Genomic DNA, 25970 nt, shown 5'->3' on the forward strand with positions numbered 1-25970 from the left:
ATGCGTGAGTCCCTTGGCGTGCCGATAAGCATTACAAGAGTTAACATTTGGTGAGCCCTCACTATGGACTAGGTGTCATACTAAGTTACATGCCTTCGTTCACTTCATGTAAGTCTTGCAACAGTTTTAATTGCTGTGGCTACTATTGTCCTCACTTCACAGGTGGGGAAACTGAGGCTTCAGGAAGGTGAGTAAATTGAAAACTAACTGCAGAGATGAGGTAACAGAGGCCTGGAGAAGTTAAGATTTCATACAAGGCCCCAAAGCTTCTAAGCCATGGTGTGTGTGATCCTGGGTGTGTGTGTGGGGGTGGGGGGAGGGGTCCCTGTTGCTAACCACTAGTCTTCCCTACCACGCCCCATTGCCTCCTGCAGCCCCCTCACTGCACAGTTACTTCCAACGCCTGATACCTTTAGGACGACCAAGTCGTGGCATCCGTCCTGCAGCGTGGTCCCATCTTCCTTCATCAACTTCACGTAGGACATGGCAAAGTTCTTTTCTCCTTTATCTTTCGCTGGAAATAGCATTGCGAGGTCAGGAAAGGAGACGGCCACCCAGCTGTCCCCCTCCTCTTGCCCTGGGGGAGCTGCAGAGATGCCACTTGGTCGGTACTCACATTCTAGGGATGAGCGATGTCGAAACATGAATCGCAGGTGGATCCTCTGCATGTCTTCAATGGGGACAGCCACCTCCGCAGGCAGAAACCAGAACTCAGGAGACCATGAGTAACACAGCCCTCCCCTCTCCCCCACCCCCAAAAGGCAGTCTGACCATTTCACCGAGAGTGCTACATGCTGATTTATCACCCACCCATCAAGCCTGATGAACTGTAAATAAATTACATAAGAACTAGCTATGAAGAGAAAATAAAGTACCAAATGTAATCCATTTAGCACACTGCAATCCCAGCCAATGAAAAGAGGTCCGTAAATTATAGCGAGGGAAAATGAATCTCCCCAAATTGACATAACAGTCACATAACTTCGGCACAGGATTCGATGCGCCGCACACTGCACACTCTCCTCACACGCCCCGGGGCTCAGCAATGGCAGCAGGCTTAGCAAATTGACAACGGTCGTTAGGGGGGTATGCTTGAGGATTCTCATTTATGCAAATTAATAAAAATGCTGGAACCCAATAATATTTGAGTAAATCCTAGGGCTCATTACCATTCTTATTTGGACACACGTCCAGATGCTTTCGTCTCCGAGGACAATGAGCCAAGAGAATCACTCCTTGGTCATTGCAGTTGCGCTGTCCATTGGGTGGTCTGCTGCACTCTTAAGTGAGATGAGTTTGGCCTGGCTCTGGACTGCCCCCCCCCCCAACCCGGCAGGTGTCTCTGTAATGCGTGTAACTTGCAATTCAGGCCAAGGCAGAGAACCTGCGAGAAACCACTTTGATGCTTAAAAGGGACAAGTTTACATTGCACAGATGACTATTAAAATCCAAACAGATGCATACTTTGGGAGCTATCTGCTCTCGAAAATGAAAATTGAGCCTGAAGAGGTCCACATCTGTGTGTTTCGTACAGAACAAAAGAACCGTGGGCCTCACGGGCAGCTGCCGGCTAATTCGCGCTTCCCCGTGTGCAGAATGGTTACTGTGTGCTCCAATCACGGGAGCCACTGGCTACATTGAGGGAAGTCCCCGAAATTCAAAGAGCTCGTGGTCCACATGGGGTGATGCATAGTTATACCAGCCAGGGACCAAGGGCTTGCTAAGAGATATAACTGGGGTGCACGAGAACGCCACCCTTTCTGACCCCGGAGTTGGGCAGGCCGTCATTTTGAAGAGAGTGAGCACAGGGAACCTCACGGAGAACAGGAATACAGGTGCCTGGCAAGAACCTCGGAGGTTTGACTCTCTGCCTCTGCAGAGCGAGTCTTATGAACATCTTGAGTTTGGGTTCAGAGCACAGAGTGAGTCAAGACTGCTACTAGTTACAAGGCAGAGATGTCTGAAGCGGTGGCCAAGCGTCACTGTTCACTGAATAATCCCAAACTCTTCTTCCAGGGCACAATATTCTTTTCTGCTTCGTGTGACAGCCGGGTAATGTGAATGTTTGATTAATGCCACTGCCATCTGAAGCACCCTCCCAGGAGGTTGTCTTTCACATGCCAGGTGGCCTTGTATAGCCTCACATTTGCTCATGGCTCTGTCACTCCTCGTTGCTGACGTTACGACCCAGCTCGATGGGCTGCGCACCGTCCACGAGAGGACCATCCGACAAATCCACAGTGAAGAGAGATCAAGGGAACCGGAGTGCTCACCCACGGGGCCACCATTTCCCCTGCCCGACCACACTGGGCACTGGCTGGGGTATTGCTTCGGATCCTAGGCTGGTGCCGCAGAGCCCCCAGACACGTTTGCTGCTACTATTATAATTTATTACTATTATTATTACCTTGACTGTTTCCATCCACCGTGGCTGTTTGACTTGATAGTACACGACAGACCGGTATTCATTCATGGGCTTGTCCCCGGCTCCCATGCAAATTGCATTCTGACCCAAGGGGGTGAAGAAAAAAACAGAGAGAGAGAAAATTCTACAGAACTGCCATTTTCTGTGCTTGGGTAATTTTGGTCCCAAGACCTAGGCTGTCCTTAGAACCCAGGAAAACCTTGCCTCTCCCAATCTTTCTGCCAGGTACCCACATGGCCCTTCTACCTTCCACATTTACACATGAGTGTCCCCAGGCTTGAGAGCGACAGCTGCTTAACTACAGAAATTCTATTAACTTGCATTCTGGAGACTGCCGGCGCGCGCCAGGGCTGACGTGGCGGCCTTATTGTCAGTGGTAACCAGTCCTGGAGTTACTGCATGCTGCCAGTCTTATTAATCCTATCTGTTTCCTAAATCTGACTGTGCATAAAGTTTACAAACAGGCTCAGATCAGTCAGGCAGTAGCTGTGCTGATGGATTTCTGATGCTATCACACCAAAACGTGCCAGCAGGAGCCGGGAAAGGGGGGGGGGGAGCTCGGGGCTTCAGACAGACCCAGTCAGAGCGGGCTGAGGGAGCCCACAGCTGCGAAGCATCTTCCAGTTACCAGACCCATGCTAAGCTCTGGGTTACGGACCTGAGTCAGATATTAAACCTGACGTGAGAGTTCAGTTTGGTGGAGGGATCACTAGACCAGCAGACAGGTCACTAAGCAATGCGATGTGATGACAGACAGATGTGTTCACTACTAAAGGGTACAGAGAAGAGACACTAGTTCCAGCTGAGGACTCAGGAAAGATTTCTCAGAGGCACTGACAGTTGAGGATCTTGAAGAAAGAGTCCATGTAGGCTCTGGGCCAAAATGCGGGAAGGACATGCTGCATAGGGCACGGAGAAGCATACCTGAATAGGATATTTATTCCTTGCCAAAAAAGTCACCCTCCAAGTAATAAGGAATTACCTCTTAGTAGAGTAAGCCAGTCCCTAATTCTTTCTCTCTGCTCATTCTTGCTATTGGGCCACCAAAAAAGATCTAAGCTAAGATCACCCAAAAGAGGCCTAAGTGTAGTTTTTATACCAGACCAGCTGATTTTAACCTCAAGTCTGCAGACACTCAGGGATGTGAGGATTATTTTTGCAGCTCCAAGCCCCCAAAACTGCAAAACTGTGTACCTCTGGGCATTTATATGATAAGATAGTCCGTGGTGAGAGTCACCAGATTCAGTTCCCGCTAAGGGCACGTACCTTGGCTGCAGTTTATCCCCTGCCCCAGTTGGGGTCGTGCAGGTGGCAGCCACTCAATGTGTCTCTCTCACATCGATGTTTCTCTCTCTCTCCCTCCCTCTCTCCCTCCCACTCTATCTGAAGATAAATGCAAAAATATCCTCGGGTGAGGAATAATAATAATAATAATAATAATAATAATATATGTGTGTGTGTGTGTATCCTTTCAGAACTCATCTCTAAAAAATAAAAACAAGAGTAACCAGTGAAATGGAAATAAGGAAAGACATACTACAACTCTCCTGGTTTTCACTGGGAGGAAGCCTTTGAGAAATTCTCAGGGTAGTAAACACACTTCCAAGGTTTTTCTAACAATTCAGAGAGTGCTTTTTGTCCAGCATTTTGCTAAGCCCCTTACACACACTACCTCACGTATTTCAATCCTCAGAAACACCTCTGATGATTACCATTATTATCCCCATTTCACCAGCGAGCAGAGGGTAAGTCACTTGCCCAAAAAGGAGTGGAGCTGGGACTGCATCTCAGACCCTCTACTCTTGGCCCAGTGTTCCTTCCAGAACAACCTAGATGCCTTCTTGCCTCCCAAGATTGATAGCTGGTAACATTTATGGGCATAGAGTTTCTGTAGCTCCAGTTAATTCTATATAGCTTGTAAAATCTGAAAATACACATCTATCTCTGTTGAAAGTAAAATTGCTGTTATGGCAGGCAACTGAATCTCACAAAACTGTCCTGATGATGAAAAAACATTTTTTTTTTTTTAAATTTTATTCATTTCTTTTTTTGAGACAGAGAGAGAGGTGAAGAAGGAGACAGCGAGATCAATTGTTGTTCCACTTTATATATTCATTAGTTGATTCTTGTATGTGCTTTGCCCGGGAATTGAACCCACAACCTTGACATATGGGGACGACGCTCTAACCAACTGAGCTACCCAGTCAGGGGCCTTTGATGATGAAAAATTCTGATGCCTAAGGCTGGAGAAAAGTCTCAGTATTATGCTGAAAAAGGCCTAAGACCCTCAACACTTCAGAGATAAATTGAATGTTGCCAAGTATGTCTAGAGAATATAGATTTGTATATGTCTCAAGTAAGCTTGTTCAATAATTTCCTTCATTGCCTACCCCTGTGGCCCCCAATTAACAGCTAGAAGCTTCTCGCTGGCTTCAGGTCAGTTCAAGCAGGAATTAGGAAGCCTGGAGGCTTTAATGCTGACTTGGCCTTGGCAGACATGCTTCTGCGGCAGGACAATCAGGCTCCTAAGACAGGCCCTGTTTATCTCGTAGGAATCACTGAGGAGCAGATGACACCATGGATGGGAACACACTCTGAGGGACGGGAAGTGTTCTGCACTGACAAGGCCGCCTCACGGGGAGGTGCCGATTAACCTCCGTGGGGGAATCCGGCCTGGAGACGGCGTGCCTGTCCAGTAGAGATGGATGGCTGTAATGAACACCTATTATGTAGATTACCTCGTTTGGTATTCACAAGAGTAAGATGCCACTGCTGGTCTCAGTTTCAGACAGCGAACCTTAGGTATAGCGAGATCGTGTGGCTTGTTCAAGGTCATCCTGCTAACCTGGGCTGAGCTGGGCTTTGAGCCTGGCTGCCTGGCCCCGGAGGCATCACTTTAACCACTACACCACACTGCCCCCACGCCCTACCTCCACCACCTAAACTAGTTGGTCTCAGAAGAGCAGAGGTTTCTCAGCCTGGCCTCTGAGCCTTTTTGATTCTCCTCAAACTTGCTTCAGGCATCCACATTGGATTGCCCATTTGAACCCCTCAATTCCTGCCCAGGGCTTCACCTTGTAGTAGGTCCACCTTCTCTTAATGCTATCCTCCTTCCTGTTACTAAGTATTTACTGCATTCAAAGTGCCTTCCACCTACCATTTCATTTAACCTGCAATCCCATGGGAAAGAGAGTCTTATTACTCTTTTATAGACAAACAAACGTGCCCAAGATCACACGGCTAACAGGAGAGGCTTGGATCTGAACTCTCCTCCTCCTAGAACCCACCCCATGAGCGTCTCTGCTGTGGCCCTACCTGAGCAAGGTGGCTGAGACCCCAAAGTGAACCAAGGACAAATACACCCTACTCTGCCCTCTGGCCCCGCTCTGCCAAGGGCAGGGTGCGCCTGGGGCAGGAGGGAAAGCTGGTGCCCCTCAAGGGGTCTGTTCCCACAGGGGCCCACTGTGTCAGAGGGATTGTGCGTGTGCTGCCTGGCACTTAGTGAAGCAGTAATATTTACTTGGCAGAGAGAAAGGAACGCCTCCCACGGGCTTCCAGAGCAACTTTCAGTAGTCAGTCAACTGAACTCCCCCACCACTTCCCCTAATAGATGACTCTGCAAATTATCCCCATGACCCGCAGCTGCCTCTTCCCCTCAGCTCCCAGCGTACTGCTTGTATATTCATCTGTGCTAAGTGCGCCTGTGCAGCCTGGCGCGGTGTGACTTGGAAGGGGGGCAGAGGTGGGAGAAAGAAGGGCCCAGAAACTAGATGAGACGCCTGCTTGCCTGTGAGCCGTTTCCTCTCCGTGGTCCTTCGGCAGCATCGAGGGCGAGCATAGCAGTGTTTGCAAAAAAATGAAGCTGGGTAAATTCTCCAACAGGGAGCTGGATAAAAACAACTCCGAAGCCGTGGTCTGCACATTTGGGAAACGTAAATTCCCCTTCGGGTAACAGCTCTACTCTTCCTTTCCATTCCTTTGAGCAAAGTGCCTCTCACTTACTATATTTTTCAGGAAAGTTTCAGAACCCAACAAGGGGAGCACAAGAAGGTGAGTTCAGGGTTGAGTGCTGCCCAGCGAGACAGTAATGGGGCCAGTCTCTATGAACTAAAGAGGCAATTGTGGGCATTTCTTTAAAGTTAAAAAAGAATGCGATAGAATTGGTTGTTAGCCTATTTAGGAATGAGAAATGAATTGGATGATTTTGTAAATGTCCAGGCATTGAAGTGAAGTGTTTAAGAGGCCCGAAAACCTGGAATCAAAACTCTCCTCTGCTTTATACTAACTTCATGACCTTGGAACAGTTGCTTGGTTCCCCCTCTGTACAGTGGGGATAATAACGGTAATGCATCATACTTACCATGGTACCTGGCACATTGGAATGCCTCTATAATGCTAGTTATTCTTAGGTAGAGGGAAGCAAAGTCTGCCTGAGCTCCAGGCTCCAGGCTGGAGCAGATGATGTAGCGATACTCAGACCCTACTCTCCTGTGCGGTGACCACCTACTGCAGCCTAAGAGGAACATTTGCCCACACTGAAACTTCTGCTGAGAGCAACTGTATCCTCAGCTGAGTGTTCTGAAAGGAGGAATTGAGATACAAAACCCTCCCACACGCGGGACACAACTGCTGACAACCTTAAAGGAAATATACGTAAGTAAATGTAAACACACGTGACAGATATTGTACAGGACGTATGCTGTATAAAGGTTTATAGAGATGTGCTTTGCATTCTTAATGCTCTGCCGGCCCCCTGGAGACCAATGTACGAATAAGGCTTCCCACCAGAATTCCTAGCTGGGCGCTGGGCGCTGGGCGCTGGGCGCTGGGCGCTAGATTTGGGGTTGGGAATGTCTGTTTTGAGCACATCCTGAGTCTCCACCAGCCCAAGGCTCTGTGTTGATCCTCTTTCTTGCCATGAATTTTTCCTGAATAAACCAGCTCATGTGTCAATGAGAACAACATTTTAGCTGCAAAAGGCTAACCTATAAGATGAGGCCAAGCCAAAAGAAAGAGAATGGAGGAGGAGGAGGAGGAGGAGGAGGAGGAGGAGGAGGAGGAGGAGGAGGAGAAAATGAAAGAAAAGGAGCAGACATTGAGGAACTGCTTTGGTGTAAAGAAAGGACACAGGGTCTTATCACGAGCTATTGTGCTAACTGAGCTCTAAGGTGTAGATCACTTTACTCAACACCTTCCCGAAGGCAGCTGGCATTTAGAGAGCTGAGTCGGGGGTGGGAAAAGCAAATCTTTATGCAGGGACACCCAAGGGGGACTAGTCACCCAGAGCAACAGCAGGGTTCCTTACAGATAACGTTTTGCCATCCTCCGCGCACACACACATGATCACTTCCATGTTCCTCTGCGTGGTCTTGTTGTACTTGTCAAAGTCGCCTTGCAGGAGAGTGATGTAGATGTCGTTTCTGACATCCCCTGAGGCAGAGGGAGAGAGACAAGAGTTGGAGCCTCTGCTGCTGGAGAGACACTGACTAGAGGGCGAGGAGAATGGGCCAGGGAGCGAAAGTGCCCCACCTTGATGCCTATTGATGAAATTAAAGTCAGAACTGCTCAGAAAAGGCATTTACTTCATAAGGGCGACTGGAGAAGTAGGTAACAAGGGGATGGAGGAACGTTAGGAAATCAGTTGCAAAGAGGGAGGTAGGATGGTCAGAATCGGCCCTGTAGTTCTCTCTGTTAAAAGCATTTAATTTTCGTCCTCTAGTGACACCTTCTGGGAAGGCAAAGGAAAGTTCCAGTTGGACCGATCTGGGCCCGTTAATAACAACTGTGCACATTCACAGGTGTTTTTCACTCTGTGGAGACACAACACTGTGTGTGTCCAAGGAACACAGGGTCAGGGACAAGGTGCGAAGGGTCTTCGGGAACCAGGGGCATGAAGAATTGAAAATCACAAGAAACTGAGGTCTCAGGTCAAGTCGGCAGGAAGACATTACAGTGCAGGCCTCCAGTGGACCAGCCTGCGGCTGTGGAAGGAAGGGGGAGTCGGAGAGAACAGTTGTGGACACAAAGTTTAAGACAAAAAGGGAGGTTTCAAAAGAATCTCATATAATCTCGGTTGTTTTCCTTTTATTACGTACACATTTGGAAAATGTTAATAGTAGTGGTTACATCTGGAGACAAAGATTTGAGAGAGCTTTTAATGTTTCACTTTATACCTCTTCAAGCTATTTGAACATTTTACGACAAGCATAAAGTCCTTTGGTAATAAAAAAAAAAATAGTTTAAAAATTTAAGAGAATGATAATATTCTCCCCAAAAGAATGGACATATTCTCTATGCAGCAAGTAGAAAGGATGTCCATGATAAATTAGTAAGCAATGAAGCAAGTGGCAGAACACTGTATAAAGTATACAAAGTAATGGTATATAAAGTACAATCCCATTTGTGGGTGTGAAAACGCATGTATACATTTATGTGTTTGCGTTTATAATATGAATGCGTTGAAAATTTCTCTAGATATAAAAATTGTTTTCGGTGGTTACCTTCAGGGAGAATTAGAGAAAAGCGGTAGAAATGAGAGGAGTCGATTCTGTGGAAAGAAAGGATTCAACAAGCTGGACCGCCAAGCGCCCCAGGGAAAGGCCAGACCTGGCATGATGATCTCTGGGAAGCCCAGCTTCCTGGCCACCACAGTGGTCCTGTCCACCAGGTGCGGGTAGTCCTTGCGGATCTGGATGATGTCACCCACGAGCATCTTCATGGTCACCCAGAGGCCTGGAAGGAAAGGCTCGTTGTGAAGAGCCAGTGTCTTCGAGGTGCTCTCTCGGTCTCCCCCTCCCACGAGCTCTCCCGTGGTCTCTGTCTGAGGGAGCAGACTGGCAGCAGACACCTGGAACCAGACATCTCCCGCCTTGGTTCCCCCGCAATTACTCTAGCAGTGTCAGCACCTGTCAAATGGGGGTGATGCCACCTATCTCACAGAACTGTGGGAAGGGCAAAATCAAATAAGGAAACAATTAAAGTGACATACAGGAGACCGTCAGGATACATGAGTCCCTCTCTTCCTTTGGGCTCTAGGATATGTGTCTCCATCTCTATGGATCACATGCCCTGTTCTTTGCGATGGTCTGTCTGGGAGGAAGGCTGTCTTTCCCAAGGTTCAGGAATTTGATCTGTGTGTTGAAGAATCAAGGGCTCCCCAGCCAGAGGCAGGCCCCGTCCACTTGGCGAATTGGCACTGTACCTTGCCCTCCGCTGTCTCCCTTGAAGGTCGTCACTTTGCCCAACAGACTGTGCAGGAAGTCATTCTCAGCTGTCACCCTGGAAAGGGAAGAGAACACAAAATGCTCGCAGGATGCCCGCATGCAGTCCCCACCTGGTGGTTCCACGTGCTCCGGAAAGTGGCCCAGACCCTCCCGAAACCTCAGGTGAAAGTGAGCCTGCTGTGTCATCGAGAAGCCCCAGAAGGGGAGGGGGGGCAGAAAGACATAAACCAAGAACTTACGTGCATATATTGCATTACCAACGGACACAGACAATAGTGTGAGGGAGGCAGGAGGGGGGTAGGAGCGGGGAGAAAGGGTTCAATGCACACAAAAAAGGAGGGACATCTGTAAAACTTTCAACAATAAAGATACTTAAAAAAAAAAAAAGACACATCTCTCTTTCACAAAGCAATGTGGCTCTGAAGTTTGGGAATACCTAAAAATGCCACCAGTTGGGGCCATTTTTTATTCCGAGGAAGATTCTTGAGAAGGAAGGATTTGCCTGGCTGGTGTGGCTCAGTGGCTGAACGTTGACCCATGCACCAAGGAGGAAGGGTTCCAAGCCCTGCTCCTGCTAAGTCCTAACCACACACCTTCACCAGAGTCACTGAGCTCATGCCCACAAGGAAACACCGTTCTTCTCGGCCCACCCTTGGGGTAACAAAGCAAGGGCAACAGTCTCAAACGGGGAGTCCCACTTTCTCACAGATGCCTTTTGAAGCAGGGAAAGGACATTGGCCTTCTTCACCACCCTCCTCTCCAGTCATGGAACCTTCTTCCCACGAGAACTAGGTCAGGGTTCCCTGTGGCATGTCCCCAGGGTGCGGCCACTTCCATGTCGTGGTCCCTGTTGTACTTGTAACAAGTGCATTCACCTTTGGTTGATTGTGTTTCATTCCCCATCTAAATATGAGTGTCAGGAAGACAGGGCCGTGCCTATCTTGTTCACCTTGCCATCCCTCGTGCCTAGCTCAGTGCCCGGCCCTCTGCCAGCCCTTTGATCAGAGTTTGCTGACTGAATACCCTTTGCTGAAGGAACGGGTGGAAGGTGGTTGTTTCTAGTGCCCTGGCCCTGAGACCATCGCTCTCGTCCTGCCCTCCCTGGGAGGCCCCATCTGGATGTCACCTCCTCAGAGAACCGGTCCACCCTGCTTTCGAGCAGCCCTCAGTGACCAAGGGTGTGCCTGCCGAGAATAGAGATAAAGGGGAGGTCTCTCACGGGTGGAAAGGGATGAAGTGCTGCTTCTCTTCGTCACTCTCTGCTTTCCCCTTGATGATGTCTGTGATGTCCATGACTAGAAAAAGGAGGAAATGAACAGTGTCAGTCGTGCGCCCAGGAAGGGACGGCCATGGGGTGAGAGCGCAGGGCAGAAGGCTGCATCGGGGACGTCTGCGGGCACCAGCCAGCATCGGACAGCACAGACCACGCGTGTTCATGACGCGCAGCCCCTGGCAAACCTCTGGGCGACCAGCAGGCTGTGCGGCCACCCGAGAGAATGGGGCTTAGCAGAAGCCAAGAAGAGAGGGTCGGGGCAGTGTGGTCATGGAATTAAGCAGCTGGTGTTGGGTTCGACGTGTATGTATTGCACGCCTGCTGGGCCTACAAAACCCGAGAGCCGTGACTCGCGGTGGGAATCCGACGATCCAATGAAACCTAAACATGCTCACAGCACAGACACGTGACAGCCGGAGCCTTGAACCCTGCAGTTCCAGAGGGATCCTGGATCCTCCAACTTTTCTCCTTAAATCAGCCACTAAACGTCCATAGAACCAAAGTGAAGAACTCCTGCATCGGAGCAGGATGTAGAAATGAAGGGGGTGCTGGGGCACTGAGCAAAGCTAGTCAAGTGGAGCTAAAACCCTAGTAACATGACAGACTTCAAATACTCCAGGCCCTGGTCAGGGAGCCATTAAAATTCCTTGAGTGATAATAAACCAGTGACTACATCTAGCTCAAGCGAGGAGTTAGGCAGCCAAGAGAAGGCAGGAGAAGTGTTATTCGAACCTGACCCTGACCAGCATCTACTCTCTCTGATTATCAGACCCCCTCGTCCATTCTCACTGAGCCTGGTTTGGGCGGAGCAATCTCCCTCTGGCTCCACAGTTGTTCAGATGACCTGAGTGATTAGAGTAGGTGCTCTGGGGATGATCACATGACCATGTTTGAACTCCCGGGGTTTCTGCTGAAGCTAATGGGAAGGAGGTGTCTCTTTCTCCTGGATTGCTAAGCTGGTAGGATGCAAGCTCGGAGCAGGGAGCCCATATTTGCCAATGCATTGGAAAGCCACCTTCAGAATACGAGGACATACAAACTGAGAGAGAGATGTAAATTCATTTGAGTTCCTGGATCCAGCTATGCCTGAAGCAATCTATCTCTGCACCTTTCAGTTATACCAGATTGCTGTCACCTGAAACCAGAAGAGACACCCCACTACAGCAGAGGGACAAAGGCACATGTGGAAGTAAGGTGGAAGAACCTTCCTTCACTGCTTCAACAAGAACACTGTGATGTCTAGAGGGTCCCTCGTATAGCATCAGAGCATTTTAAAGCAGGTCATGGACCAACCAGATTCAAGTCTCCCATTTTTCAGATAATGAAACTAAGGCCCTGGGGATAATGTTTGCCCAACATCATGCAGCTAGCTAGCGATAATGCCAGGCTAAAAAAACTAGAAACAAACAAACAAACAAAAAATAGTTAGCTCAGTACAAGCTAACTTCTGCTTTGCAAGCACGCGGGACCGGTGGAGAACTGGTTGGTTTGCGATTACAGAAGATCCGAGTATTCTGAAGTGAGGAACCGGAAACACCGGGTTTGGACATGGCACACAGGGATTCTAAATGGTACATGACTAGCAATTTGTATGTTAGTGAGGAAGAAATAGCATATCCAATTGCAGTTTCCACAGGTATTTAAATGGACTTTTAAGAAAAAAATATGCTTTAGTTTAAATAAATTGAGTTAAGTAAAAGAAAATACATCAGGTAAACAATAGCACAAGCGATATCTCAAACACCACCAAAGTGGACCAGCACCGCGCAGTCTTGGAAACCCCGAGAGCGCGAGGCTGGGGGGCAGCGGAAGGCAGTGTAGCTCTCAAGCAGCCTCGCTGGGACTTGCCGACTCTCCCAACGTCCACTTCCATCTGGAGTTCAGACGTGTGGTGGGTGATTCATTCTGTGTAACTGCATTTCCAGCCCTGAGTATTTTTTTTAAATGATTTGCTCTTCGTAATTAGATCCACCCGTGTTGTTCTTCCTTTTTTCTCTGCACGGGGGAGCCAGGCCGCCCCCCGCTCAGACTGCGCCCCATCCCCAGCGCTCTGCGCCAGACAGGAGGATTCTATCGTTCTCTGCCTTCATCATAAAGAGGGGCTTAGTCACCAATTATATTGGTTTAGTCACCAGAAATGTAGGGATCAGGGGCTGTATGGCCTACATTTTTGTGGTGGAGGAGCGAGGAGGAGTGGGAAAGAAGCCCTCTCTAAAACAGCCCCGTGAAATATGCCCTCCAGGGAACGCCCATGGCGTGCCGTGCGCCGTTACCTGCCACCCCAAAGGGCCGCCTCAGTCCCTGCGTGCACTTCTTTGTGTTAGTGTCCTTGAGGTCCATCTTCCCAACTCGGACTATCTGACAAATCAAGTAAATTTTATCCCGGTTGAGGTCTTTGTTTCCGAGATCCTGTCGGGCAGGAAACAGACAGTTACACATCAAATGTCCAATGGAAGAAAGTAGGAAAGAAAAACGAGTAATAGTAAGTTCTGGAGGACATGTTAGCACTTTATATACATGGAGTAATCATCCAGTTGGTCCTGGGAAAGGTAGGAAACCAAGCTTTCACACCCATTTCACAGATGAGAACGTTGAGTATTGGAAAGAAAACTGGGCGACCGGACTCTGGTGCTCAGTCCCAATTCTTCCACCTCAGACTGATGGGAAGAGAAGGATAAAGGTACAACATCCGTTACATAGGCAGCTGATGGGCCCCCAAATAGCATTTGCTACAAATGCCTCCATCTGTTTTATCACCGCTCAGCACCTCTCAAGGAAAAGGCTAAAGGAAGAGGGGAGAATCCCGAGCTCCCATTTCCTGAGCACCTAATGTATGCACAGCCTCAGGGTTGTGTTGCTGTGACACCACACAACCCCAACATCGCAGGGCTCATAGCACAACAGACATTTCCTTCTGGCTCGGGCTACAGGTGCACTGCAGATGGGCGGGGGCTCCGCCTGCTCACCTTGCTCTGGGCCCCTGGCGATGCGGGATCTTGTCACACAGGCACTTCCACCGCCCCTCAGCAGGGGGCAGGAGACATGGCAAATCAATGACTGGCACTTAAAGCTTCCACCCAGAACAGACGTGCATCCCCTCGGCTTACATTTCATTGGCCCGAGCCAGGTGTGTGAGTGCGCTAACTTCCGGGGACAGGGACGTGCGCGCACTCTGTGCCCGGAAGAAGGACACTGAAACTGGTCAACCCTAATGTCTCATCCACATGCTCCATGTTCCATGGCATCGTCTTATTTGATCCTTGACAATTTTCAGAAGTAGATACTATCACTGCATTCCCATTTTATAGATGGGGAAACTGAGACACAAAGGAGATAAGAGGCACCCCCAAGGTCATGCCCTCAGTCCTTGGAGACACTGTGCAGTCACGCTGACACCAAAGTCCATAAGCCTAACCATCACAGCACAACTTCTCACATCAGAAAGACAGGCAGGAGGAAAACCCACCGGACCACCTCAGCACCTGACTGCCCTGCTCACATCGAAGCTGCAGTGTTCCTGTCCCCCTTCCAGCTGGAGTCAGCAGAAGAAACATCAAGGCATGTTGCTGGCATCACAGCAGAGAATCTTGGGCACAGCCTCACTAGGGAATAGCTACTTCTTCCCCGAGTTAAGCCTCACGCAGGCATATGCACTGGGTCCAGCCAGCTCACAGCAGAGCTGGGGCACAGGTAGAGCAGCTATCTCCAGCCTGTCCTGTGGCTGGTGTGGGAGGAAAATGAGGGAGGGGCGCAGAGTCTCTAGGAACAAGATATAGTCCCATTGTGGTCCACACCTTCCTGAGTGGGGGCTTGATGATCAAATTGTATGCATGTACTTGGCTAAGCTATGGAGCCTAGCTGCTAAGTCCAACACTAGTCTAAACGTTTCTGTGAAGGTATTTTGTAGGTGTGATTAGCCTCCACACTCAGTTGACTTTAGGTAAAAAAGATGACCTTAGCCCTGGCCAGTTTGGCTCAGCAGTTAGAGCGTCGGCCTGCGGTCCAGAGAGACCCGGGTTTGGTTCCCGCTAAGGGCGTGTACCTCGGTTGCAGTTTGTCCGTGGGTGGGTCGTACAGGTGGTAGCCACTCGATGTGTCCCTTTCACGTCAATGTTTCTCTCTCTCTCTTCCTCTCTCTCCCTCCCACTCTGTCTGAAAAAAAAATGGAAAAATGTCCTCGGGTGAGGATAAAAAAAAAAAGATGACCTTCCGTAATGTAGGTGGGCCGCATCCAGTCAGTTGATGCCGTTAAGAACAAAAACTGAGGATTCCCAGAGAAGCAGGGGTTCTGCCTTAAGACCGTCGTACAGAAATCCTGTACGAGTTTCCGGCCTGCTGGCCGGACGTACGGATTTCAAATTTGCCAGCCCCCACAATCATGTGAGCCAAATCCTTAAAATAAATCTCTGCGCATATGTCCTATTGGTTCAGTTTCTCCAGAGAACCATGACTGATATGAGGGCTGTCCTTGCACCGGCTAGAGGAATGGACATCTGCTCTCTCTCTCCCCAAAGCCTCCAGGCTGGGCAGGGAAGGGTGGGGGAGGGGAGCAGAGGGCTTTCAGACTAAGGATGGCCCTCCCCTCATTTGCATTCCCTGCCTTGCCCCATAGGCAACTGAGGTTGAGATCTCAATTATCTCACACCCAGATGGTTGGACAGCCTCTCTCCTGGCCTGCTTGATTCCTTCCTCCAGTCCACCCTGAAGTCCCCTACAAGCCCACCGTTAGAAGCCATGTTTATTATTTCATTTCTCTTCCACCAACAACGTTAATAGCTCCCCATTTCCTACCCTGTGAGCGCTAATCTTCCCCGGCTGACGTGAAGAGTCCTAGACATAATGTGTTTCCAGCTGTCCAATGCACCTGACCCCACTACTCTCCACATGTGAGTACTCTATTTCTGTCGCAAAGATTTCGTTATTGCTCCACAAACACACAGGGCTCACTTTCAACTCTGGATCTTTCTTCCTGAGCCCCCTCTCTGCACCTCCGCCTCAAATGCTTACTGCTTATTCCTCTAGAGAGCAAAGCCTTTCCATCCTAGAAGCTCCAGTCTTGCTTCTGGATACTGACCTTCAGCCCTAATTCTTCCATTAGGATTTTTCACGGCTTTGAATTGGTACCTTTCCAAGGCGACCCAGAGCCACAGAGGCCCTGGCACCCGAAAGGTTTCTTCCTAGATGTTACGGGCTCAATTATGCTCCCCCCAAATTCATTATTTGGAGTCCTAAGCCCTTAGTACTCAGAATGTGACTGTATTTGGAAACAGGTGATCAATGCACCCTAATTTAATTTTTAAAAATCAGTCCTTAAAAACAATGACGTTCTTAGACTAATATGGGGTCATTAGGGTAGGCCCTAACCCAATGTGTCCTTATAAGAAGAGGAGATTAGGAAACAGACTCAGAAGGACGGTCACGTGAAGACAGGGAGTAGGCGGCCACCTGCAAGGCAAGGAGAGGCCTCCGAAGGGACCAGTGCTGCGGACACCTTGATCCTGGACTCCCAGCCCCCAGAGCGGTGAGAAAATGAGTTTCTGTCGTTTAAGCCGTCCTGTCTGCCTTCTGTAATGGTAGCTCTTCCACTAATACACCGGATAAACCTGTAAGGTCCCTAGGCCAGCCCCCATACACCCCTCTTCTCTGCTCAGTGGAAGACCCCAGATCCCTAAGAGCTGCTGCGTCAAGGACCCTTGGCACTAGAGAATCTTCATGTGTTATGTAAGGACAGCAAAAAGCCTGTTCTCTGAAGGCTGTGCCAACGGGCAACCCTCACTCAGAGCTGTGTTCCAATCTGCGGTGTCTCTCAGTCACTTTACTTTGTCCTTAAACACGCGGATGTGTTGGGGAAGCTGACGCAAGGCAATGAAACTTGAAACCCGTGCCACCTGATTGAATAACTGTTGTTCAATCTTGTTTCCCACGTGTGTCGGCAGTGACCCCTAAACTGGTCAAGGTCTTCAGGAACCTCAGGGTACATGCTGCTCTCTTCCTACAAGGCCAAGGGGGGTGAATGCTTGTGAAGAAGACAGAGGGAAAGTCCACCATCGGTCTGACCCACAGGGCAGCTCCTCAGGCTCCGCCCCAAAGAGGAAACTAGAAAGAGCTAACATCTAGAGACGAGATAAATGAGGCCAGCAGGGCACATGCCTGCCAAGCCTTATCTCATCTCTAAGTTAAACATCATCTCAATGCCCAGCTGAAAGTAACTCCCAGTCAAACGCCATCACATCACCCTGTCTTAATTATCTACGCTGCACAGATTGCTTTCCGACATTCCTCCTGTTTATTTGTTTGTTTATTTATTTACTGACTTCCTTATTTTCTGAGTGACCCCCATCACACCATGAGAGCAGGGGCTTATCAGGTTACTCAGGGCTATACCCCCAGCAACTAGCATGGCGCTTACACACAGCAGATACTCGCTGAACAGCCCTTGAGTCAATAATGAAACTAGAGCGCCGTGACCTTCCCTGTCCCCAGATGAAGCCTCCTACCATCTCAACAGAGGGAAGTGTCAGCCTTTAGAACCAGTCAACCACAGTTCTCAAGTTCATTTGCTGTGGGACGAAGAGTGGGTGGCACTGGCAGAATTCTGAGAAGGCAGGATCCCATGCTCCTGAATCCCCGGCGACACAAATTTACCCATGCCCTTTCCCACGTGTTTACACCACGACTGGTTCTCTGCGAAATGAACTGCTGATTGATTCCCTGTCCCTCTACCACTCGTGAAACATCTGTCTCCTGGTTTAATCTGGAAGCCCCACGGGACTCTCCTGTTTGTCAAGAAAATAAATAGGCTCCTCCTTCTCACTAATAATAGATAAACAGGATTGAGGCACCTTTATATAAGCCAAGAAAACGTTGCCTGAGCAGTTAGGACCTATGATCTTATTCCTCTGGCCCCTTTTTCAGGAAATGACAAACAAAATAAATCAGCTGCACTCCTGTCTAATTGTGACATAACGGAAGACATTGCATTTAATGGGCTGGAACTGGAAAATTATTGTAGGGCAAGGTGGGTTAATCCAGCATGTCGGACACTCCTGGATCAAGCTCAGCAGTATGGCCAATGCCCAAATCCCTCCCTGGCTCCTCCTCTGTGACTTCCCTCGCTCACCAGGCAGTGCAGTGAAAGATGCCATGTTTGTCTCCCCAAAGGAGCTTTCAGACAACATCAATACCCTTGGGTGTTTCAAGATCACACTTAAAACACAGCTTCATGGAAACAGGACAAGAGAGGGGATTCTGCTGGGAATAACTCTGATCTCCCCCTTTCTACTGTTTCTCCTTTCCAATGCTGAAAAGCCTGTCCACTCTCAAAATTAAGTCATCCAAATAAAAACTGACTTCAGTATTTCCACATAGGTCTTTCCCAGTGAGTACTGGTATTTAGAGGGATGACCTGTAACTTCTTTAGTCATCCATGACTCAATTATGTTCAGAATATCCAACTTACCAGGGAAGTTCATGTTCCAGAAAGGCCTTTTTTTTTTTTTTTGATCCTCACCCGAGGATATTTTTACATTTATCTTCAGATAGAGCAGGAGGGAGAAAGGGAGGAAGAGAGAGAGAGAAACATTGATGTGAGAGAGACACATCGATTGGTTGCCACCCGCACGACCCCAACCGGGGCCAGGGACGTGCCCTTAGCGGGAACCGAACCCAGGACTACCTGGTCCGCGGGCTGACTCTCTATCCGCTGAGCCAAACCGGCCAGGGTGAGGCCTTTTTTTTTTCTTTTCTTGATATATTTGAGAAAGGCTTTTAGGTCTGAATCAAAGAAAGGAGCTCAGGTTAACCATGAATTAACCAGAAAATCAGCCAAGCTGCTGTGCGCAGTTCACCCGGATGGTTGCTGGGGAAGATTGGTGTTTGATCACATAGCCCTCTGCATGTGTCCTCTGCATGCAGCTGAGTGAGAAAGATACAAGGAGGGAGGGAGAGAGAGGAGGAAGGAGAAGATCCATCTTCCCAGTGGCTTCCACGGGGCACACCACGCCCTTCCCCGCCTCTGGAGCTCTGTAGAAAGCACGGAACACAGCTCTGGGCTGAGGCCATGCTCCCTCCAGACCAACTGCCCAGCCTTGTTTCTGGGATCATGTCCTGTGAGCTGTGCTACATGGTGACAAGAAACAGTGCGCAACCCACCGTGAAGACCACCTTCAGGTTGTTGAGCATCTCGATCTCCTTCGGGAAGCCCTTGCTGCCCCATCGCACCAGGTAGTTCTCGCTGTGGGAAGAGAAGTGGCAACCCGTTACTGCCAGGGCCTCCACATTTATTTGGGAAAAATACTCATCAAGCCAGTACTTTGAGCCCCACACCATGCTCGCTGCTGGGGACACGGCCATGTTTGAGGCAGACGTGGTCCCACCAGGGAGACAGATGTTAGGCTAGCAGGAGCAGAGAATTACTAATGTGTGTATTCACAACCTCTTTGCCTCCCCATCTGCTAAGCGAATTCTGGCCCAGCTGCCTGATGTTTTTGAAGAGAGGCAGCTTTCTCTGTGAGGTTACTGAGGGGCAGAAATGAGCAAGAGGGTTTCAGCACAATTTGCTGACATTAAGGATGAATTCGGCTGTCTCCACGGCTGTGTTGTACCAGAATAGCACAGTTGAGCTATTTTGCACTAGAGTTTCCTTTTTTTACTCCACCCCAAAAATGAATACATTCGCCCTTCCCAGTCCACTCCCCTTGTAGGACTGCGTAAAGATCTGAATGATTTTAAATGATCCCTTGGATGTAGGACTGTTTCCTTGAATGGAACATCACACTGTGGCGGGCCATGGAGGGCCTCAGCCATTACTTGAGATACGCTTAAGTAACTATTTAAATGGGGTCGTAAGAACTATTTATATGCAATTATGCTATAAAAAAGAAGTTTGCATGCTGTGAGAATATGTGTCAGGAGAGTCTGGCCTAATCTGGGTGGTTAAGGAAATTATTATTATTATTATTTTTGAGGATATGACACGTACATAAAGTTGGCCAAGAAAAGAAAGTGGGGAAGGAAAATTGTTCAGGCCAAGCAAACGTGAATACAAGTGACCTGAAGCAGGACAAAACAGGCATCTAAGGCACAGATCCCGGGGAAAAGAGGTAAGAGAAAAACTAGAGAGAGGGGCCAGGCCAAGTAGCCTGTAAGGCCATTCGAGAATTTCAGGTTGATTTCTGTGGCTAACGAAAACCCATGTAAGGGCTTTGTGAGAGGCAGTCACATGCTTCCGATATATGGTCATTAACCCTTCCACATCCACAAGCAGCCACGCTCCGCCCTGCACGGGCCATGCTGGTCAGCCCAGCTGTGCTGGGGAGACAGAGCCCAGCACTTCTTTAACTTAAGAGAAGCTGAGTGCAGTTTGCCCAGTTAAGTCATTAGCCATCCAGGGGCTAAATAATTGCTTGTGATCTTGAATTAGAAACAAGCAAAATAAAGCTCAAAAACCAAGTCACCGCATAATGAGAATTCAGCAAAGTTAAGGGCAATTGCCTTCTTTTTAGAGATTTGTTCCATCTGACTTCCTGTTTCTCTTTCTCCACTCACCCCTCGCCGATAAACGAGAGTCACACGAGTAAAGGTCAAGGGGGGATGGAACTGCTAACAGATAAACACAGCTCCAGGTTGACCGATGGTTAAAACGCAATCAAGTTAAATTCACCTTTTTTTTTTTTTAAGTAAGATTTTTAAATTTTAGTGAAATTTGCAGCAAACCAACAAGGAAAGATCCATTCCCCGCTAAATGATTTTCCATTGGCTCTTTCTCAGCTGTCACAGTGAAATATGTGGGTATTTTCCAGGACCTTTCATTACATGTACCAAGCCCCATCAAGAACCACCCTGCTAGATCGAAACAGCAGAGCCTAGCCGTTTTCTCCTCGGGGGGAATAGACTCATAAATAAGAAAAGCAATTCTGAGGGCTGAGTCCGTCCATCCTCGCCCAGGGAAACCTGAGAGGTAAATCTGGAGGGCCACCCGACACCAAGACAGGAGAGACCTCCTCCACGTGACACCCTCCTCGGAGGAATGGTGGGGACCATCCCGACTCCTCCTCAATAACTTCTAATTTTTAGAAATTAGCCTTGCCACTGGCCTGATGTCTAAACAACTTCTTCTTCTCCTTCTTCTCCTTCTTCTCCTTCTTCTCCTTCTTCTTCTTCTTCTTCTTCTTTCCTTGGTCCTACAAAATTTACCTTAAATTTCCCAAACCCGATCTCTTCAGACACCCACTGCAATCTGACCGTGACTCATCCCAACACTGAAAGGTCAGTCTGAGCCAAATTCTCCCCAATGTCAGGGCCACACTGAGGATGCCTGAACTTGCCTGTGGCTGACTGTCTGTCAACCCTGATTAGGGCAGAGGAAGGGCTCCCGAGTTCCCCTGCACTTTCCTGTATCGTGCCTCTTCTCTTCCTTCTTCCTTTTTGGCTTCTTCCCATTTTGTACTCATCCTTCTCATCCCCCACTCTCCCGAGGGCTCCCTGTGTCTGGCATCCTGCGAGGCCTCTCTCAGGCATGCCCCAGCAAGCTCATCATCGGTGTGATACACCAGGGAACAGGGCTGCCATCTCGCTGATCCATTGCCTCTCTCCCCGCGGCGGGTTCCGGCCATCCATCACTCAGGCCGATTCAGCCATGAGGAGTCCTCATGCTTTCTAAGAGGCAGGGAGGGTCCTATTAGTGCTTTCAGGATCTTTGTCACAGGTGCCTTGGGAGCAGCTGACAGAGCAGCAAGGACACTGACATGCGGATCATTTCAAGGTAGGTTCTGCGGGAGCAGGAACACTCGCTTGCAGTGCCCACGGAGGCCTAGCCAGGTGACGTGGGCTGGCTCTCTAATGTTAGGAATTCAGGGTTGCTATAAGAGTAACTTTCCACCCGAGCAGCGCTGAAACTCCGGTGAGCAGCGTTCAGGCATTTGATGTTACTCTTCGGGGAAAGCGCCTCGGTTACAGACTACAGTGGGGACTGTTGTCTTTGGAGCCAGATGGGCCTCGGTAGAAATCTCAGCTCTACCACTTGTAAAGACCTGTGACTTTGGGAAAGACACTTGACTTCCTTGAGCCTCATGTTCTCACCCAAATGGCACAGAGTAAGGAGATTAAATGAGATCGTGGAGATGTCAGCTCAGTCTTCTTAGATGGACAGCCCCTCCATGTTTCACAGATGTCTCCAAGGAAGCCGTTGTTTTTAAAGCCCCATATTCACCAGGCACTGTACATTGCCTCATTTCATCATCATAATGTCCAAGTTAGAAAGACATCCTTTTCTCCATAAAAGCAGAGCATGCGCCAGCTCTATTCTAATGCATAAACCAGCACCTCCAATATAGGACCATGTGTTAGCCCAAAACCCTATTGGGGGGAGTGTTCACCTAAGAGGAAGATGGTCTTGAGCCACAAGCAGAGGCCAGGAGGGCAGCAGTGGGGGCTGGAGGTGAGCCAAAGTCTTTCCCTGGAGATTCCCCAAGGTGTTTCCCCTGCTCGAGCTGAGGCATCTAAAAATTCCCTCCCTTCCATTGTTCTCAAGAACAAGTCATTAGAGTAGTAATAATCATTGCCACTACCACTTGGAGCACTTGCCGGGCCTCTTACTTCATGTGGTTTTCTTAATTAAAAGCTTGAAATAAATGATCCTTTGAGGTTGGCATTCATGTTTTGCATATGAAAAACTCAGAGTTAAGAAAAGTTAATAACCTGCCCAAGGTTAAGGGAGAATAAATGGTGATGGCAGGATGTGAACCCAGAGCCCATACTCTTAGGCCATTGCTGCCATGGAGGATACAGTTTGCACCATTCATTTCTCAATTCCCATTTTAAAGAAGTCATTTATAGCCTGGCTGGTGTGGCTCAGTGGTTGAGCGTTGACCCATGCACCAAGAGGTCACTGGTTTGATTCCTGGTCAAGGCACATGCCCAGGTAGTGGGCCAAATCCTTGGTGGGGAGCATGCAGAAGGCAGCCAATCGATATTCTCTCTCACCCATGCTTCCATCTCTCTCTTTCTCCCCCTTCCTCTCTCTAAAATCAATAAAGAAAAATTTTTTTTTTTCAATAAAGTAGTCATTTCTAGTCTAGTCTCTCTGAATCTTGTTATTTCTGCTTGTTGTCCACAAATCAAAACTATTTACAAAACCATAACCCAACTCTGGAAATAACTCGGTGGTAAGTAATACTTCCACCAGTCTTCTACCCCCTAAAAAAGTTATTTCATATTCTCAGTCAGGCTCAATTTCTCTTCTGGGTAGACATTTCTCCACAAGTGATGATGGAAAGAAAAGACGCTCTGTGTTCCATCAACCCCACACCTACCTTATGACAGTTTGCTTGTTGGGGTCATAGAGAGACATGAAGAGCTCAGCATCTTCCCCAATTCTGCACACAAAGTTTCTCACAAAGACATAGAGGCTGTGGGTAGGGGATGAGGAGACCCGGGAATATATTCCATAATCTGGCTGGTCTTTTGACTGCGAGGTGGAAGGAAGAAGAGAGGAAGATAGTAAAAATTAGGCCAGCACCACTCAGGACAACAGGAAGATGGTCTAGGATACTGAGAATCACGTAGGTTTTGAGCCTGAAGCTTTTGGCATTATTCCCAGCTCTACCACCAAAAGTTTCTTCAACCTGAGCCAAGTTCACTTGGACTCTCTTGGCCTTGATTTTACCATCTTGATTTTCCACCACTAATCCAGTCTTCCTCATGAAGCTAATGTCATAAAAAGCACAAACTATAAAAGAAAAAAATGCTTACATAAACTTCATCCAAACTAAAATCTTTTGCTTTTGAAAAGACACATTTAAGAAAATGAAAAAGCCAGGCACAGACTGGGAGAAAACATATTTGCAAAAATATATCTGATAAAAATTTGTATCCAAAATAAACAAAAAATTCTTATAACTCAAGAACAAGAAAATCACCCCAGTTACAATAGGCAAAATATTTGAACAAAAACTTCATAAAAAAAAAGATACAAGTGGCAATGGCCAGTAAGCACAGGAAGAGATGCTCAACATCACTAGTCATTCAGGAAACTGCAAATGAAACCACAATGAGATACCCCTATGCAATCATTAGAATGGCTAAAGTTAAAAGACTGACAATACCAAGTGTTGACAAGAATGTATAGCAGCTGGAACTCTCATATATTGCTCACGGGAATGCAAAATTGTACAGCCCTTTTGGTAAATAATATGGCAGTACCTTAAAAAGTTATACCACTTATCATATGATCCAATAATCCTACTGCTAGGTATTACCCAAAAAGAATGAAAACATATGTTCACACATAGATTTATATACAAATGTATAGCAGTATTAGTTCTAATAGCACCAAACTAAAAAATGTCCAACAATGGGTCAATAATATGTATCACAGACAACTGGTCAATGGCATAGCAATTAGTAATAAAAAAGAAATATTAATATATATACAACAACATAAATCTCAAAAACATCGTACTGAGTAAGATCAAACAGAAAAACCATATAATTCCATTTATATGAAACTCTAGAAAAAGCATAAATATAGTCACAAAAAGAAAATTAGAAATTGCCTGGGGCTTGGGGATGGGGAAGAGGATCGACTATAAAGGAACTCAAAGCAACTTTTAGTGTGATGAAACCATTCTACATCTTGAATGTGTTGAAGTTTACCCAACACTATATATTAGTAAGATTCATCACACTGTAGTTTGAAATAAATTAATTTTAATGTGTGAAAATTATGTCTCAGTAAATCTGAAAATAAGGTTGCTTTCAAATTCTGTGATTTGAAAGAATTTTTTAAATTATGAATCAGATTATGTTAACCTTGAAAAGATTATGTTTCCTTGAAATCTTTTGTTGGCTTCCTACCACACTTGAAATAACATCTTAACTCTTCCTTGTGACTCCTCAGGTCCTGTAACACCAGGATCTGGCTACCTACTTCTCCAAATCATTGCCTACACCTTCACACTGCTCATCATGCCCCATCCACACTGGTCTTTCTACTCCTGAAACATTCAGAACTCAGCCCTGTCTCAGGGCCTTTGTGCTTGCTCTTCCTTCTGCATAAACACTTTGTCCCTAGATCTTCCCAAGGCTTGATGCCTTCACATTATTCAAGTATCATCTCAGATGTCACTCCTGAGAGAGGTCTTCCTTCATGGTACCTTTTAAAATAGCTCCTGATTCACTCTGATTCACATCACCCTAGTTTATTGGCTTTTAGAAACTTGATCACCACACGGAATTAATTTCTCCATTTATTTATTTACTTTTTTACTGCCTTCCTTCTATTCTCCTCTCTGGGCTATAAAAGCTCTATGAGAGCAGGAAATGTGCTGGCGTTAAACTAGCTGTGGGATGGATGCAGAATGAATTACAAATCCAAGTACAGAAACACAATAAAATGTGTGTGGTTACTGATCACCTCTGTCCATAGGACAGATGTCCCCTTGAATAATATGCAGTCTGCTTAATTACTCTATTATTTTAAGTTTATGGTGTGCTAAATGCCTGCCTCACTTGACCAAAGCCTATTTCACAAAGCTCACCATCTCCTCCTTGATACGCTCTGTGATTTTCTCCGTTGCTTCCTCATGTGCATGGAACAAGCTGATGACACTGGTATTATCAGGGTCCAAGATATTTCCATCTTCGTCTCTGACGATCAGATCAAGCTCAAGGATTCTGAAAAGCAAAATGGGAGGCAAGGATAAATCATGAGAGGCTGAAGCCTTTAGGTCATTAGTGAAGAGTTTCCACCAGAATGTTCACCTGATTTCTGCTCAATGCCGACAGCCTTGCACACGGCTGGGAGTCACACTGGTGCAGTACAGCCTCTGGAGGAGGGACTGTGATGATGTGTATTAAAAATGTTTAATGTACATTTCCTGAGAAATTGAACCTAGAGAAACACTTCACACTTGAATGAGGATGTATGTTGCAGCATTATTTGTGTCAGCAAAGCATTGATAAAAGTGTCTATAAAAGGGGAAGGGCTATATATTCTGTGGTCTGTGATGGAATGTTATGAAGCAGGGTTTAAAAAATATAATATTGTTTT

At 47.6% G+C, this 25970-nt stretch overlaps 1 protein-coding gene across 1 annotated transcript in view; it reads right to left on the reverse strand.

The window, feature by feature from the left end:
- The window catches only part of DOCK2 (dedicator of cytokinesis 2), a 364075-nt gene that overhangs the window by 298425 nt on the left and 39680 nt on the right, over positions 1–25970 (reverse strand). Inside the window, exons 7-17 of the mRNA XM_036240222.1 lie at positions 25459–25594; positions 23233–23387; positions 19073–19154; positions 13195–13330; positions 10868–10943; positions 9627–9703; positions 9032–9157; positions 7731–7855; positions 2408–2506; positions 617–689; positions 411–514 (exon numbers count right to left, since the gene is read on the reverse strand). Coding sequence (XP_036096115.1) covers positions 411–514; positions 617–689; positions 2408–2506; positions 7731–7855; positions 9032–9157; positions 9627–9703; positions 10868–10943; positions 13195–13330; positions 19073–19154; positions 23233–23387; positions 25459–25594 — 1189 coding nt within the window. The remainder of the gene's footprint in view (positions 1–410; positions 515–616; positions 690–2407; positions 2507–7730; positions 7856–9031; positions 9158–9626; positions 9704–10867; positions 10944–13194; positions 13331–19072; positions 19155–23232; positions 23388–25458; positions 25595–25970) is intronic.

This window comes from Molossus molossus, unplaced genomic scaffold (genome assembly GCF_014108415.1).
Source record: "Molossus molossus isolate mMolMol1 unplaced genomic scaffold, mMolMol1.p scaffold_m16_p_4, whole genome shotgun sequence".
In the NCBI taxonomy this organism is placed as follows: Eukaryota; Metazoa; Chordata; class Mammalia; order Chiroptera; family Molossidae; genus Molossus; species Molossus molossus.